The sequence below is a fragment of the Papio anubis genome, chromosome 2, assembly GCF_008728515.1.
Source record: "Papio anubis isolate 15944 chromosome 2, Panubis1.0, whole genome shotgun sequence".
Lineage (NCBI taxonomy): Eukaryota > Metazoa > Chordata > Mammalia > Primates > Cercopithecidae > Papio > Papio anubis.
Window position 1 is genome coordinate 17,521,437 of NC_044977.1, and position 14,881 is coordinate 17,536,317.

General features: G+C 31.5%; 1 protein-coding gene across 7 annotated transcripts in view; it reads left to right on the top strand.

Moving 5' to 3' along the window:
- EPHA6 (EPH receptor A6) overlaps positions 1-14,881 on the top strand; it is a 928,471-nt gene that overhangs the window by 574,703 nt on the left and 338,887 nt on the right. For all 7 annotated transcript variants that reach the window (XM_031661852.1, XM_031661826.1, XM_031661827.1 and 4 more), the window contains one exon: positions 9,056-9,180. In XM_031661852.1, the coding sequence (XP_031517712.1) occupies positions 9,056-9,180 (125 nt within the window). The remainder of the gene's footprint in view (positions 1-9,055; positions 9,181-14,881) is intronic.

Consider the following 14,881-nt stretch of genomic DNA (forward strand, 5'->3'; position numbering starts at 1 on the left):
GTCCTGTGTTTTTGCTTTGCAATTATACCCATTAGTTCATTAATAAAGAGAAAGGAAAAAATTATATAGTGTTAAAATTTTGTTCTGGTTTGTACTTTCTGGTCTGTATTATTTATTTTATTTTAGTATTATTCTTTATTGACATTTCATTGTGGTTTTTTTAAATATATTTCCATTAAAACACACCTACACACACACACAGCCCTTTCCTAAAAGAGGCACAAGGAAGAAAATAAAAGAAAAATGTAAAGAAATAAGGCAATAAAAAGCATTTTAAAAAGTAAATGAAGAAAGAAAAGAGTAAAGAAGGAAGGCAGGGGCATAGAAAGAAGAGAAAAAAAGGAGAGAGAAGAAAAGAGGATGAGAGATGAAGGAAGGTGAAAGAGTTAATTCTATTTATGCTGAAAGTTAGAACCTAGGACCTAGTTGGAAGTTACAGGAAGACAGTGATTCCATATGAAGTCTTTTCAAACAACTAGAGGTTTACAAAAAGGAATGGGTAGCCTTGTGGTATAAGATACTCATTAATGCTGGAGCAAAAAATGGGTAAGTTATCAAAGTGTCAAGGGATTTTCTGGATTGCTGGAAAAAATATATTAAATAGCTTATAAGGTCTATCTTCATACTAAGATTCTCTTGTGTAGCATTCACTATTAAGATTTTCATTGTCTCAGCATGTGTATAGGAGTGTGCTCTCACTCTTTGTCTATCTCACTTTCTCACATAAGCATGCATGCACACACACAGCACGTGCACATGCGCACACCCCAATAGGTAAACCTTAATAGATCTAGAATGCTTATAGATGACTGAGAATTAGCATTATTTAATGCAGTTTTAGAAACATAACTTTATAATCCATAAGTATTAAATTTTCAAAATAATGCATATTTGTATTTATCCATAGTGTATATTTGAATAATAGTATTAGGAAAATTTAAAAATAACATTTTCAAAGGCAACAAGGATATTTGTGACATTGTTTTATTTCTTGCTTTAATTTTGAGCATAGATTCTAATTTTGAACTTACTACACTAAATTGGAATTCATTTTAGGAGAAAATGTAAAAGTAATTTTTCAATTCTTTCTCAGCACTTTGATTTAATATTAAAATTTATCTTCACATCTCTTCATTAAACAATTGCTCAACTCCTGTGATATTTAGCATTCTTATCTTTAAAATAAAGACAATTTCCATTCCATTGATTTATGAGATTGAAATAAGATAAATATACAGGGTATAAAATAAATATTTAATAAAAATATTGTCTTGAGTGCAAAATAGCTAACTACACTAATTTATGATTCTTCAGGTATCTCCACGTAAGCATAAAAAAATAATACTCATCTAATTGTGAATGAGGCCTCTGTTGTTAACTTATTCCGCTGTATTTTTTTTTTCTTCAAATTTTTGTTACATAGTGTTTGGAAACCTATTGGAAATGTAGTCATCAAAAAGGTTTATATTTAAAGCCATTTCAGCAGTCTATTCAACAATCTTTTTCTTGAAGGTCAAAGCTAAGATTTTGAAGACTTAAATAAAAATGTATATCAGAAATAAAATTCTGCTGAAAACTCTCCTGAATGCGTAATTCTTACTCAGGGAATATTGCTTGAGCCTTCAAGTTATTCCATCAGCCTCTGATCTGACAAACGCTGGATTTTATTTTCCTGCTTTTTTTCACCTGACTTTTTAGCATCAGAGATGAAAATCAATAGTTGCTCTTCTGTGTCCTAAAATCAGTTTTTCTCATATGGAAAATAAATGTATATGCTATATTTTCTGCTTTGTATTCATTAGTTCAAGAGTGTTACCACCATATGTCAGACTCAAATGTTATATAATCCTGGATTATTAAGAAAAAAATCATTAAATATATTCAAAACTATTTAGCTTTCATATATGGAAGCCTCATTTTAAAATAAAATTCTGTGTACCGTTGGCCTCTGTGAACACAGAAAATCCAGCATTTGGGGAGGTATATTGATCTGTAAATTATTTCTCTCATCCTCTTCTCCAATTCATTAACCATTTAATGTGTGAGCTTAATATATATTGATTCAGTTCTTGCATAGTATGTCTCAGAATATCCAAGTTATATGAAGCAGTTTTCTTAATAAAAATTTAACAAAATAAAAAATTTGTGCATGAAATGTGAAAACTCTTAATAGGAAAGTATTGTAAACTTCAACATTAGAGGAATGATTTCATTAAGTATACAGAATGGAGTATTTTAGCAATTGAAATAATAACGACAGATACTATTTCAAAATATGGAATTGGATTTAATATGCATTGTTAAAAATAGAATTATGTAAAATTATGTACATTTTATAGCTATGTAAAATATGTATATTAACATATGAAAGGACTGTGCAAAAGCAAAGAGAGTTTAGGGTTTAGCATATTTGGACCCTGAAATCCATTTTTATTTATTATTGTTTTATAAAAGTATAGGATGGAACTCATAAAATTTAGGTGATGTAGGTGTACTATTAATTGCCCACTGGAGAACTGTATAATAGAAAAATAGTACCTATATTTTTCGCAATAGTCATTCTTTTATGCTGTGGCTATAATTGAATTTCTTTTAAGTTTTGCGAGGATTATAGTGCTGACCTTGAGTGCTAAATCATTATGAAGCAAATGTAAAACACTGGTAATATTGCTTTAGACATTGTACATTAAACTGAAAATTAACCATAAGATTGTATACATGAAGATGACATTTTCAAAAATTGTAATGAATTGATATGTTTCAATCAACTTCTAATGTGTATGATTTCCCTTTAAAGTTATAATTTATCCATAAAGCACGATGTAATACATTATTACACTATAATTGAAGAACGTTAATGCAGCTTCCAACAGGGACAAATTTATTAAAGGTGGTTTATTAAGAGCAAATGTGTCTTAATTTATATGGTAAATTATCTGAGCACTTTTTCTGTTCCGTTTTTAATGAATCGATTGAGATTTAATTACCGAAGTTGAATTGGATACAACTTTATGTAATAATATTTTCATTTAAATATTCTTCATTTGTTATGCCAAAAATAGTACATATGGTTGCAACATAAAGAACATATCTCAAAAACTTCTGTTTTCTTTTGAATCATTAAATTGTCTTCTTTGGTTACCCAAGAGTAGTCTCTCTGTTTAACGTAATAGAATGAATTCACTAAATACATACTCTTTTTCCATTCATTTTATTCCTTGTCAACATAAAAGTATAATATTTTGGCCTGAAGCTCATAAATTCTTTTTTTATTTTTAATTGATGCATAAAAATGGTATATATTTTTAGGGTACAGTGTAATATTTTGATACATGAATATACTGTGTAATGATGAAATCAAGGTAATTAACATATGCATCCCCCCCCACACATTTATTTATTTGTTTGAAACATTCAAAATCCTGTCTTCTAGCTATTTAAAAATATACAATAGCTTATTAGCTATAGTCACCTACAGTGCTGTAGAACACTAGAAGTTATTCCTTTTACCTAGCTGTCATTTGGTGTTGTTTAGCTAACTTTTCTTTATCCACTTCCCTCCCCTTCCCAGCTTCTAGTAACCTTTATTCTATGCTCTACAATAAGATCAAATATTTTAGCTTTCACAGATGAGTAAGAACATGCAGTACTTATCTTTCTGTGACTTACATATTTCATTTAACATAATGGCCTCCAGGCTCATCCATGTTGCCATAAATGACAGAAATTCATTCTTTTTAACAGTGGAATAGTATTCCATTGTGTGTGTATTACACATTTTCATTATTCATCTGTTGATGGAAACTTTGATTGCTTCCATATCTTGGCTATGGTGAATACTGCTGCAATAAACATGATGTGGGGGGCTTAGGGTTGGGGGGGGATATCTTCAGCATACTAATTTCATCTCCTCTCGATATATACCCAGTAGCAGGATATCTGGATCATATGATAGTTCTATTGTTAGTTTTTGAAAAGCCTCCGTACTATTTTTCATAATGACTGAACTAATTTACATTCCCTCTGGCAGTGGATGAGTTCCATTTTCTCTATATCCTTACCAGCACTGGTTATTTATTTTCTTTTTGATGATAGCTCTCCAAATGGAGTGAGATGATAGTTCATTGTAAATTTGATTTACGTTTTCCTGGTGATTAGTGATGGTGAGCATTTTTTATATATCTATTAGTTGTTTGTATGTCTTCTTTTCAGAAATGTCTACTTAGATCCTTTGCCCATTGTTAAATAGGATTATTTGTTTTTTGTTGTTGAGTGTTTTGAGTTCCTTGTGCAGTCTTGATATTAATCTATTGTTGAATGATTAGTATGCAAATATCTTCTCTTGTTCTACAGGTGTTTGTTGACTCTGTTGATTGTTTTCTTTGCTATGCAGAAGCTTTTAGTTTGATACAATCTCATCTGTCTATTTTTGCCTTTGTTTTTGTTACCTGTGCTTTTGAGACCTCTTCATAAAATGATTACCTGGACTAATGTCCTGAGGCATTCCCCTAGTGTTTTCCTCAAGCAGTTTTATATTTTTGAGTGTTACATTTAAGTCTTTAACCCATTTACACTGATTTTTGTATATGGTGAGAGATTGGTATCTAGTTTCATTTTCTGCATGTGGATGTACAGTTTTCTCAGCACCATTTATTGAAAAGTTGCCAAAAACATATATTGAGGAAAGGAATGTATGTTTTTGGCATCTTTGCCAAAAATCAGCTGGCTACAAATGCATAGGTTTATTTCTGTACTCACTATTCCGTCACATTGGTTTTTAAATGTGTTTCTATGACAGAACCATGCTGCTTCGGTTACTATATCTTTGTTATATATTTTAAAGTCAGGCAATGTGATGCCTCCAGCTTTTTGTTTTGTTTTGTTTTTCCCTCAAAACTGCTTCAGTTATTTTGGATCTTCTTTGTTTCCATATACATTTTAGGATTTGTTTTTTCTATTTCTGTAAAGATTGTAATTGTTATTTTGATAGGGGAGGTATGGAATCTAGATTGCTTTGGGTGGTATGGTAATTTAACAATACTAATTATTTGAATCCATGAGCATAGCATGTCTTTACATTTATTTGTTTCCTCTTAAACACTGTTTTATAGTTTTTAAAACTATATGAACTATAGTATTTAAAACTATATGAAACGCTGTTTCATCACTGTTTTATAGTTTTTATTATAGAGATTTTTCATCACCTTGGTTAAATGTATTCCTAGATATTGTATTTATTTATTGTTGCAGCTATTTTAAATGGGATTGCTTTGTTGATTTTTTTTCAGCACATTTATGACTGTTGGATAGAAATGCTACTGATTTTTGTACGTTGATTTTGTATCCTGCAACTTTTCTGAATTTGTTTATTAATTCTAAGAGTTTTTTTGGTAGAGTCTTTACGTTTTTCTATATATAAGATCACGTCATCCTCAATTAGCGAGAATTTTACTTCCTCCTTTCCAGTTTAATTACCTTCTCTTTCTTTCTCTTGTTTAACTGTTCTGGCTAGGAATTGCAGTTCTAAAATAAATAAGAGTGGCAAAAGTAAACGTCCTTGTATTATTTCAGTTCTTAAAGGAAAATCTTTCAACTTTTCCCCATTCAGTATGATGTTGGCTGTGTATTTGTCATATATGGCCTTTATTGTGTTGAGATACATTCCTTCTATACCTAATTTGTAGAAAGTCTATATAATGAAGAGATGTTGATTTTTATCAAATATTTTTTTTTTTTGCATCTGTTGAGATAATTATATTTTTGTCCTTCATTCTGTTGATATGATAGTTAAGAATTGGTATTAGTTCTTCTTTAACAGGGTGGTACATTTCACCAGTGAAGCCATTGTTCCTGGTCTTTTCTCTGTTGGGAGACTTTTTATTACTGGTTCTATCATGTTACTCATTATTGGTCTGTTCAGATTTTCTGTTTCATCACTATTAAACCTTGGTAGTTTGTATGTATTGAAGAATGTATTCATTTCCCCTAGGTTTTGAATTTGTTGGCATTTTGTGGTTTATAACAGTCTCTAATGATCCTTTGTATTCTTGTGGTATCAGTTATAATGTTTTCTTTTTGTTTCTGGTTTTATTTATTTGGGTGTTCTTTCTCTTTTTGATTTCTTTCCTGATTTGTTTATTTGGTAACTCAGAAGCATGTTGTTTAATTTCCACATGTTTGTGTATTTTTTGAGGTTCATCTTATTGATTTCTAGTTTTATTCTATTGTGATCAGAAAAGGCACTTGATATTATTTCAATTTTTGTAAACTTGTTGAGACTTGTTTTGCGGCCTAACATGTGGTCTATCCTGTAGAATGTTCCAGGTGTATGAGAAGAATGTTTATTCTGCAGCTGTTGGATGAAATGTTATGCAACTATTAGTTAGGTCCATTTGGTCTACAGTGCTATTTAAATCCAATATTACTTTTTTGATTTTCTGTCTAGATAAGCCGTCTGATGCTGAGAGTAGGGTGTTGAAGTCCCCAACTGCTATTGTACTGGGGTCTATCTTTCTCTTTAGATCTAATATTTGCTTTATATATCTGGTTGCTACAGTGTTGCGTGCAGATATATTTACAGTTGTTACATCCTCTTGCTGACTTGATTCTTTCATCATTATGTAAATGTCTCTTTAAAGTTTCTGACATAAAGTCTATTTTACCTGATGCAAGTATAGCTATTCTTGCTTATTTTTGGCTTGCATTTGCATGGAATGTCTTTTTCCATTACTTCACTTTCAGTCTATTTGTGTCTTTACGGTGAAATGAGTTTCTTGTAAACAGTACATAGTTGGGTCTTGTTTTTTTAAGTAGTCTTGTTGTGTCTCTACAGTCTATAGTTAGGGCTTATTTTAAATAGTGAAATATCTGAGTGCTTTTTCTTATATACCACATTATTTCTGTTTTAGCTCACATGACAAACTTTTATTTCCTAGTGACTTCTGTAATTATCTCTCGTTTTAAGAACATATTCTAGTCCAAATATAATGTTCCCATTGAACAGCCAGAAAGAATTTTAAATATAGTTTCTAAAGACCTTATTTCCTTAGAAAAACCAAACTTGTCATTCTTTCAAATTTAAGAAAATACTTTGTCCTTAGAACAAAAAAGCAACTTTCAGAAATAAAATGCCAAACTTTTAATACTTAAGACTTTCCTAGAAATTGAAAGTATGACAGAATCAATTTTTCAAATCTAATTCTCACCTGTGATTGGTACATTTAAGTAGATTTCTGAAAATGAATTGGAAAGATATAATGAGTTCATAATGTAACTTCTAACTTGGAGTTTTTATTTACCTTAATATAGCTGACATTTTTTATATTTTTTCTCCCACAGGAGGAAAAAATCTAGTTCTCAATAACAACATAATTGCTCATTTGATTTATACTTTAATATGTATATATAACAGCTTCAAAATTATAATACTAATACTAACATCATCAACAATATCATTATTAAAACAGTTTAATAATTTTTAAATAAGAAAATACTTTTTCTTATTTAATTATTAAAGCACATCCCATTGATATTTTTGTTAAATCAGTGTGTTTAAAGCTATGTTTAACAGTTCCCTCTTGGAGGCTATGTCTTCAATTCTATACAGTATTCTTCATTTTATGATTCTGTTAATTTTTCAAAATTGTTCTTAAAATTATTTTTAATCACTTATAATATTTTTACAAAGTAAATTTGCAAGGCAAATATATATTCACAGATGTCCAGTTTCTAACCTTGTAGTGTTTATCCTATTGTCTTTCACCCCCTAAGGGCAACCATTATAATTATTTGTTATTCTTAGGTTTATCCTTACATCGTTTTTATACATTTTTCTTCACCTTACTTTCTTCAGTTAAAAATATATTCTGAAATAACTCTATTCTAGTGCTTATAGATAGCCATAATTCCTTTTTACAACTTCATAATTCTCTAGAGGATGTAGCGTAGTTTTTCAACCACTCCCTTATTGATGGGCATTTAGATTGTTACAACCTTTAGAAATAAATCTCCAGGAATAGTATCGTAAATATGTCACTTCGTGTTGTGCAGTGTATCTCTGAGAGAGATTCCAAAAAGCCAAAGTGTAAATAAATACATAATTTTTGCTTTAAATCTTTAAGCTTCCCTTCATAAGAGTTGTATCATTTTGCATTACCACCAACAATGTGGTGCAGTGTTGTATCCTATAGCCTAGCCCACAGAGTGTCTTACCAAATTTTTTTTTTTTTTTTTTTTTTTTTTTTTTTGCCAATCTGTTATGTGAGAAATGGTATATCTGTGTGTTTTAATTTGAATTTTATTTTTTCTGAATGATTGTTGACTTCTATGGCAAACACTGCTGTTTTTTTTTTTAATTAGAATACTTAAAAAGTATTTTCTAAAAGGTGCAAAGAATCTGAGATATATATATTTTAGTTATATATTGGAAGCTTAACACGGATTATTTTAATTTATAATTATAATATATAGGAAAATAAAAAGACATGATTCTGAAAGTAACTTCTAAAGTTAAATATTTTAATTTTATTCAGTGTCACAGAAACTATGCAAAAGAAATAATCCTCACATTCATAAACAATCATTTATGGCAATTATAAAGATTATAATATAAACTTTTATGAAGCCTTAAAATGTCTACGGGAAAGGGAGAAGCCTATAAATGATCTTGCAATTTCAGAGTTTGTTTATTCCTACAGTAGATTAATATTTGATAAAACATAAGAGCCAAGTGTATTGTATTTCATGTTATAGCTGAAGACCAAAAGCATTTTAAAGAAAAATATCCTCCCCTAATAATACCAAAGATGATGAGTTCTGGCCCTTATTCTTGGAATATCTGAGTTTTTCCTGTGTTCGCTAAGAGTGTTCCTCAATATATTTAATGCCTTATTTGGATTGAATAGAGCATATCCTAAGGCTGTCTTATTAATCTGCCTTAAATAAATGGTGTCCTCTTCAACAAGAATTTTATTTTCCTTGGAAGAGAAAATATTAAGGAAGGTTAATGGAAAATGATTCCTGCCAATTAATTCTTAGTTATTTTCTTTCCTTTCAGCACCTTCCCTGATAGGTGTGGTAAGGAAGGACTGGGCATCCCAAAATAGCATTGCCCTATCATGGCAAGCACCTGCTTTTTCCAATGGAGCCATTCTGGACTACGAGATCAAGTACTATGAGAAAGTAGGTCTTATTTGGAGCTTCCTATAAAACTACACATATACGCATATATATGTATATATTAAGCATGTCGTTATACTGTATTATTTTATTTTAAACCCTGTTCTTCTTTGGCCTAACCTCATACCTTCTGTTTCTTTGAATCCTCTCTAACTTACTATTCTGCTTGTAACTTATTAATTAATTTATCTTGTTTTGTGTCAGATTAAAGTAGAAAATGTAAGATGTTCATTTCTATCATGACCTACTCTAGAGAGTTTTATAATATTGTAAGAAGTAGTAACTTCTTCAATTTATTCAATTTATAGTTTGGTTACTACAATATTGTTTCTAAAATTCAGTTTGGAAGAAGTTTTAATATTGAATTACTATAACCTGAAGTGGGTTTTTGTAGCACATATCCTTTGCCAGGGAGTTTAAAGTTACAGTCAGCCATAATTTGGAAAGCATTATTTAAGGCATAAATGGAAATAGCATATAAATGAAACACTTTCTTTACATTCAGGTTAGCTATTTCATTTTATAAGAAGCTAGCAAGATAAATTCAGTTGACAAATCCTTATTTATAATAATGGAACCCTTATTTCCATTTTTGTCATACAATTAGTATATTTCCCCAAGTATATACTTTATTCCCTTTATTATATTCACGTTCTTTATGCGTCTTTCTCTCATTCCTCACCATTATGATATTCTTGGCATAAATATTACAGCAGACCACATAGTCAATTCTGATATGTCTTATTGTGTTAATACTACTTCTAGAAATTTGCAAAGGGAATGTTAAATAAAAATTTTAGTGAAAAAATTATATGTAATATCCAGTGGTATATTACAGTGAGAAGGAACATCTTGCATTTCTGTACCTTACTAGAAGCGAAGGAAATCATAAAGGAATTTAGTCTTCCTCTGAAGAAATTGAGGGCAAGAGGAGAAATAGAACTCCACTTTCTTAGTTTGTTTTGTGGTGCTATAACAGAATACCACAGATGGAGTAATTTATAATAAACAGAAATTTATTGACTTATGGTTCTGGAGACTAAGAAGTCTGAGATTGAGGTCCCAGCATCTGGAAAGGAACTTCTTGGTTAGTCATCCCATTGTGGGAGGGCAAGGCCAGGGTGACAGAGAAGCAAAAGGAAGCCAAACTCATCCTTTTATTAGGAGCTTACTTCTGCAATATGAAACCGACACCCATGGTGACACCAATCCTGCAAATGAAGCCATAACCTTCATGGCCTAATTACCTCTTAAAGGTTCCATCTCTTGATACTGTTATAATGGCAATCAAATTAAAACATAAGCTTGGCGGGGACATTCAAACCATAACACATAGCTTCCTCTATTCTGCTTCAGAGTCAATCTAGGTTTGATAATGGGAGAAGTAACTTAGTAGCATAGCTGTATCCATTTTTTGTTGCTCTAATAACTTCAGCATTATGTAGTCAATTAAAAACTGTCATTGTCTTTAAGTGACATAGATAAATCCATAGCCTAAGAAAGGACAAATTTATTGAGTTTAAATTGGAATACAGATTCTGCTAATTATCTTGGCTAATATGTGCTCAGAAATCTGCTGGGCTAGCCTTTCAAATGTTGCAGCCTATAGCACACTGTCACAAGAAAACATATATTTTCTGTTGACTGGTTTAAATATATTTTCATACACTCAAAATTTCTGACTATTTAACAAGCAATGCGCATATATATACAAGCAACTTTTCAGAATCAAAATATTTATCTGTTTTGTAAGGGTTATATTTTACACACAGAAAATCACTAATGTTATAATATTTTAAACCTTATATGTTTGAGGATGAAAATAACTTGCAATATTTCTAAGGTAGGATAAATCATACAGATTTAACAGAAAGAGAACCACATTCATCCACTCAAAATTTTCGAAATCAATATGATTCTAAAAGATAGTAATTAACATAATATTTATGTTCATTCTTATATGTACAACATTTGGCTTTATTACATAGGTTTTATTTTAATGATGGAATAGGTAATGTTATGAAGGAGTTTATTTCGTAAGAAAATAGCAATAACCCACTACTAATGGATTAAACATGGAGTTGGAAGTCAAGGATTTCTAATTCATGTTCTGAGTCTGCCTCTCATTATGCTTATGGCCAGGAAAAACTCAATTAAGCCCCCTATGCCTCAGATTTCATATTTACAAAATGGAAATAAAGATATCAACCTTTTTGGCGGGTTGTAAAAATTAGGTATAAATAGACCTAAAGATGAATAACTCTAAGTTAGTATAAAAATCACTTGAGCAAGCATTAAGGAAATATTTGGCAAATAATACAACATAGAATCAGAAAATGATAGCATGAGAATTATGTACAAACTAAATAAAATAATTGTTCTTTCATATATATATAGACAATATATAAGCAACCAATCAAAAATGTTAGAATGCTAAAATCTTCCAGAGAGAACGTAAAATGATAGCATTGAAATTTTTACCTACTTTGACTTCAGATTCTAACTGTACATTTTACGTATCTGTATCTATGACGTGGTTTCTCATTCCAAGCAAAGATTTATAACTTATAACTATGGAAAATTACAATAGAATTCAGTTTAAAGTGCTAATTTCTTTCTTAGTAATCTAAATATTGTTCAGTAAGAAAAGATAAAAAAGAAATATATATATACACAAACATATAATATCATTTTTGGGACACAAATATTCTCTCATATGTTTATATTTGTATATTATTATGTAAGTATAGAGAAATACAGAATAGAATAAGATGCACACTGGTCTGTTTCAAGTTTTGCCTATTTGGAAGAGTGAGGGAATGAGGTATTTGGACAGAAGCAGGGAAAACAGAGGGAGGTAGCTAGTGTAGATAAATATGGATGAATGGATGGGTCCTAAATAGCTTTAGTCTATGCCTTTACTAGTTGTCTGACCAAAAGCAGATCCAGAGACAAGTATTTGTGTGCAAATGATTAAGCAAACTCCCAGGGGAACCGGCGAAAGAATGGGGCCATCAATACTGTGAAGGAAGATGTCAATCAAACTGAGTGACAATGAAGGAAGCTCTGGATTCTAAACTATATCTCAGAGTTCATCTTATGAAAACAAAGAATCTGGGCTTCTCTACTCTGGCTTTAGTCAGTTATTGGCTACAGCCTTTGGTGTAAATACATATATGGTGTGCAAAAAAAATTCATAGGCACTTCTGGTTCTCTGCAGTGGCTCCAGTAGCCCGAGTTTAGGTTCTAAAGAAGGCTACAGGTACAAGCTCTTAAACACAAAACACATAAGCTGGCAAATGGAAACAGGAACATATAAAAGTAATCCAAGTTGATTTGCTGGAGCACTAACTATTTAAAAAGATAGCTAAATTCTTGAAGAACTATTGGAGAATTAATGCTTGGCTCATTGTACTGTTTATATACTCTTCAGTCTTTAATATTGGTGCCATGTTGTTAAAAAATTGCATTTCATTTCAATCAGTTATTCTGTATTGCTATACACATAATTGATCCACAAAATATCCATATTTATGCAATTCTTTGAGGAATTCATGCTGTTTAAAGTTTTTATTTCAAATGCATTTTTCTGTAAATTAGGAAATAAGTTAACCTGCTTGGAATGTGAAGTGTCTACAAATACCTGAGGTTAAACAACATACTATTGTTATCAGTGATCTTTGCTCAGAGAGTGATATATTAGAAAAAAAAGCACTGGTCTCAGTATTCAAATATTTGAGTTTGGCTCAGATCTCAACTTTTATAGTTCTGTTTTCTCATCTGTAAAATAAGGACCTAGAAAGATCTAGATCTAGGTAATCTTTTACAGTTCTAGCTATTGTCAAATGCTCATGTTTGTGTATGTACTGTTATATAGATAAACTATCTTAATGTTTTCCCATCCCTCAGATAACTATGGTTTTTCATTGAAATCTACTGAAATTACACACACACACACACACACACACACACACACATTCTTTAAAATATCTCACCATAGAGAGCAGTATTCTTAACATCATAATTATATGTAGAAATTAAGACCCTGGCATTATTCTCTTTCTCTGTGTGTGTGTGATGTGTCTGAGTGTGTCTGTGGTATGTGTGTCTGCATGTTTGTTTATTAAGAGTGATATGTGAGAAAGAGAATATATTGCTTTGTGGGTTATAATTAGTTAGATATTCCTTAGTTAATTACATTCCCTAATTTTTAAGTCACTTTTCTTTTTCATACTCAGTCTTTCATTTTCCTTTAACTCAAGTGAATATAACTTGACTATGAAAAAGCACTTTAAAATAATAAGGGAAGTCAAGATAAGTTACAAAACTTTTTATTTTATTTTATTTTTTTACTTACTAATAATACTTTTCTCCAATAGGCTCTCCATTAGTGCCCATTCTTATAATGAGGGAACTAAGACATCACCTGCTCCCAACTTCTCAGTCTTCCCCTTTGAAACAGTCCAAACCCTCTTCTATTCATATTGAAGAGCAAGCATACCCTTTGTCTTTGTTTGTTTTGTGATGCTATACCATAATATCTGAGACTGGGTAATTTACAAGAAACAGAAATTTATTTCTCACAGTTCTAGAGGCTGGGAAGATCAAGGTGCCAGTAGGTTTGGTGTCTGGTGAGGGCCCCCTTCCTCATTTCCAAGATGGCTCCTTGAATGCCATATCCTCCACAGGGGAGAAATGCTATTCCTCACCCAACAGAAGAGGAGAAAAGCAAAGAGAGGGGAAGAGGAGGGCCATACTTGCCTTTTCATAAAGCACCAATCCCACCAAGAAGGCGTAGCCTTCATGGCCTAATGATCTCTTAAGGGTTCCACCTATTAATACTGTTACAATGACAATTAAATTTCAAAATGAGGCCGGGCACGGTGGCTCATGCCTGTAATCCTAACACTTTGGGAAGACATTCCAATCATAGCACCCTTCTCTTATCTCTGTTCCCTTCTGTCCTTAACCTTTGTGTTCACATTCTTATTTTTCCTCCTGTGCCCTATTTTCCTTTCTCCTCCCTACTTTTCCCTCTTTCCTTCCCTTTTTTTCTCTGCCCAAGCAAGGTACACTTCCTTCTCTTGCTTCTTTGTTATTTCATTATTCTCTCAGTCCGTTTGGGCTACTATGATAAAAACTAATAAACTATGTGGCTTATAAACAATAGACATTTATTTGCCATAGTTTTGGAAACCAGGAAGTTCAAGACCAAGGCGCCAGAAGCTTTGGCATCGGGTGAGGGCCTATTCAGGTTCATAGACAGTGGTTTTCTCACGGTGTCCTCACATGGCAGAGGGGAAGGGAGTTCTCTGGGGTCTCTTTTATAAGAGCAGTAATCCCATTCATGAGGGCTCTACCCCTAATCACCTAATCACCTCCCAAAGACCTCACCTCCAAATACCATGGCCTTGGAAGTGATTATTTCAACATGAATTTTGGAAGGACATAAACATTCAGACTCTAACAGTTATATTTACCAAAATTAGTCTTAATCAGAGTTATTTATTTGTGGATCTGGACTCCCCCCAGTAGTTTACGAGTCGATTTCAACCCTCAATCCTTGCCTAACACAGCTATTTCCTTTCAATAACGTTCTAGCTGAATTAGTAAAATTCTCTCTTTGTTCAGAACTCATTCCCAGGAAATTAAGATATCATGCAGCCACTGTAAAATTACTTCTAACAATTTTTTTTAAAGGCAG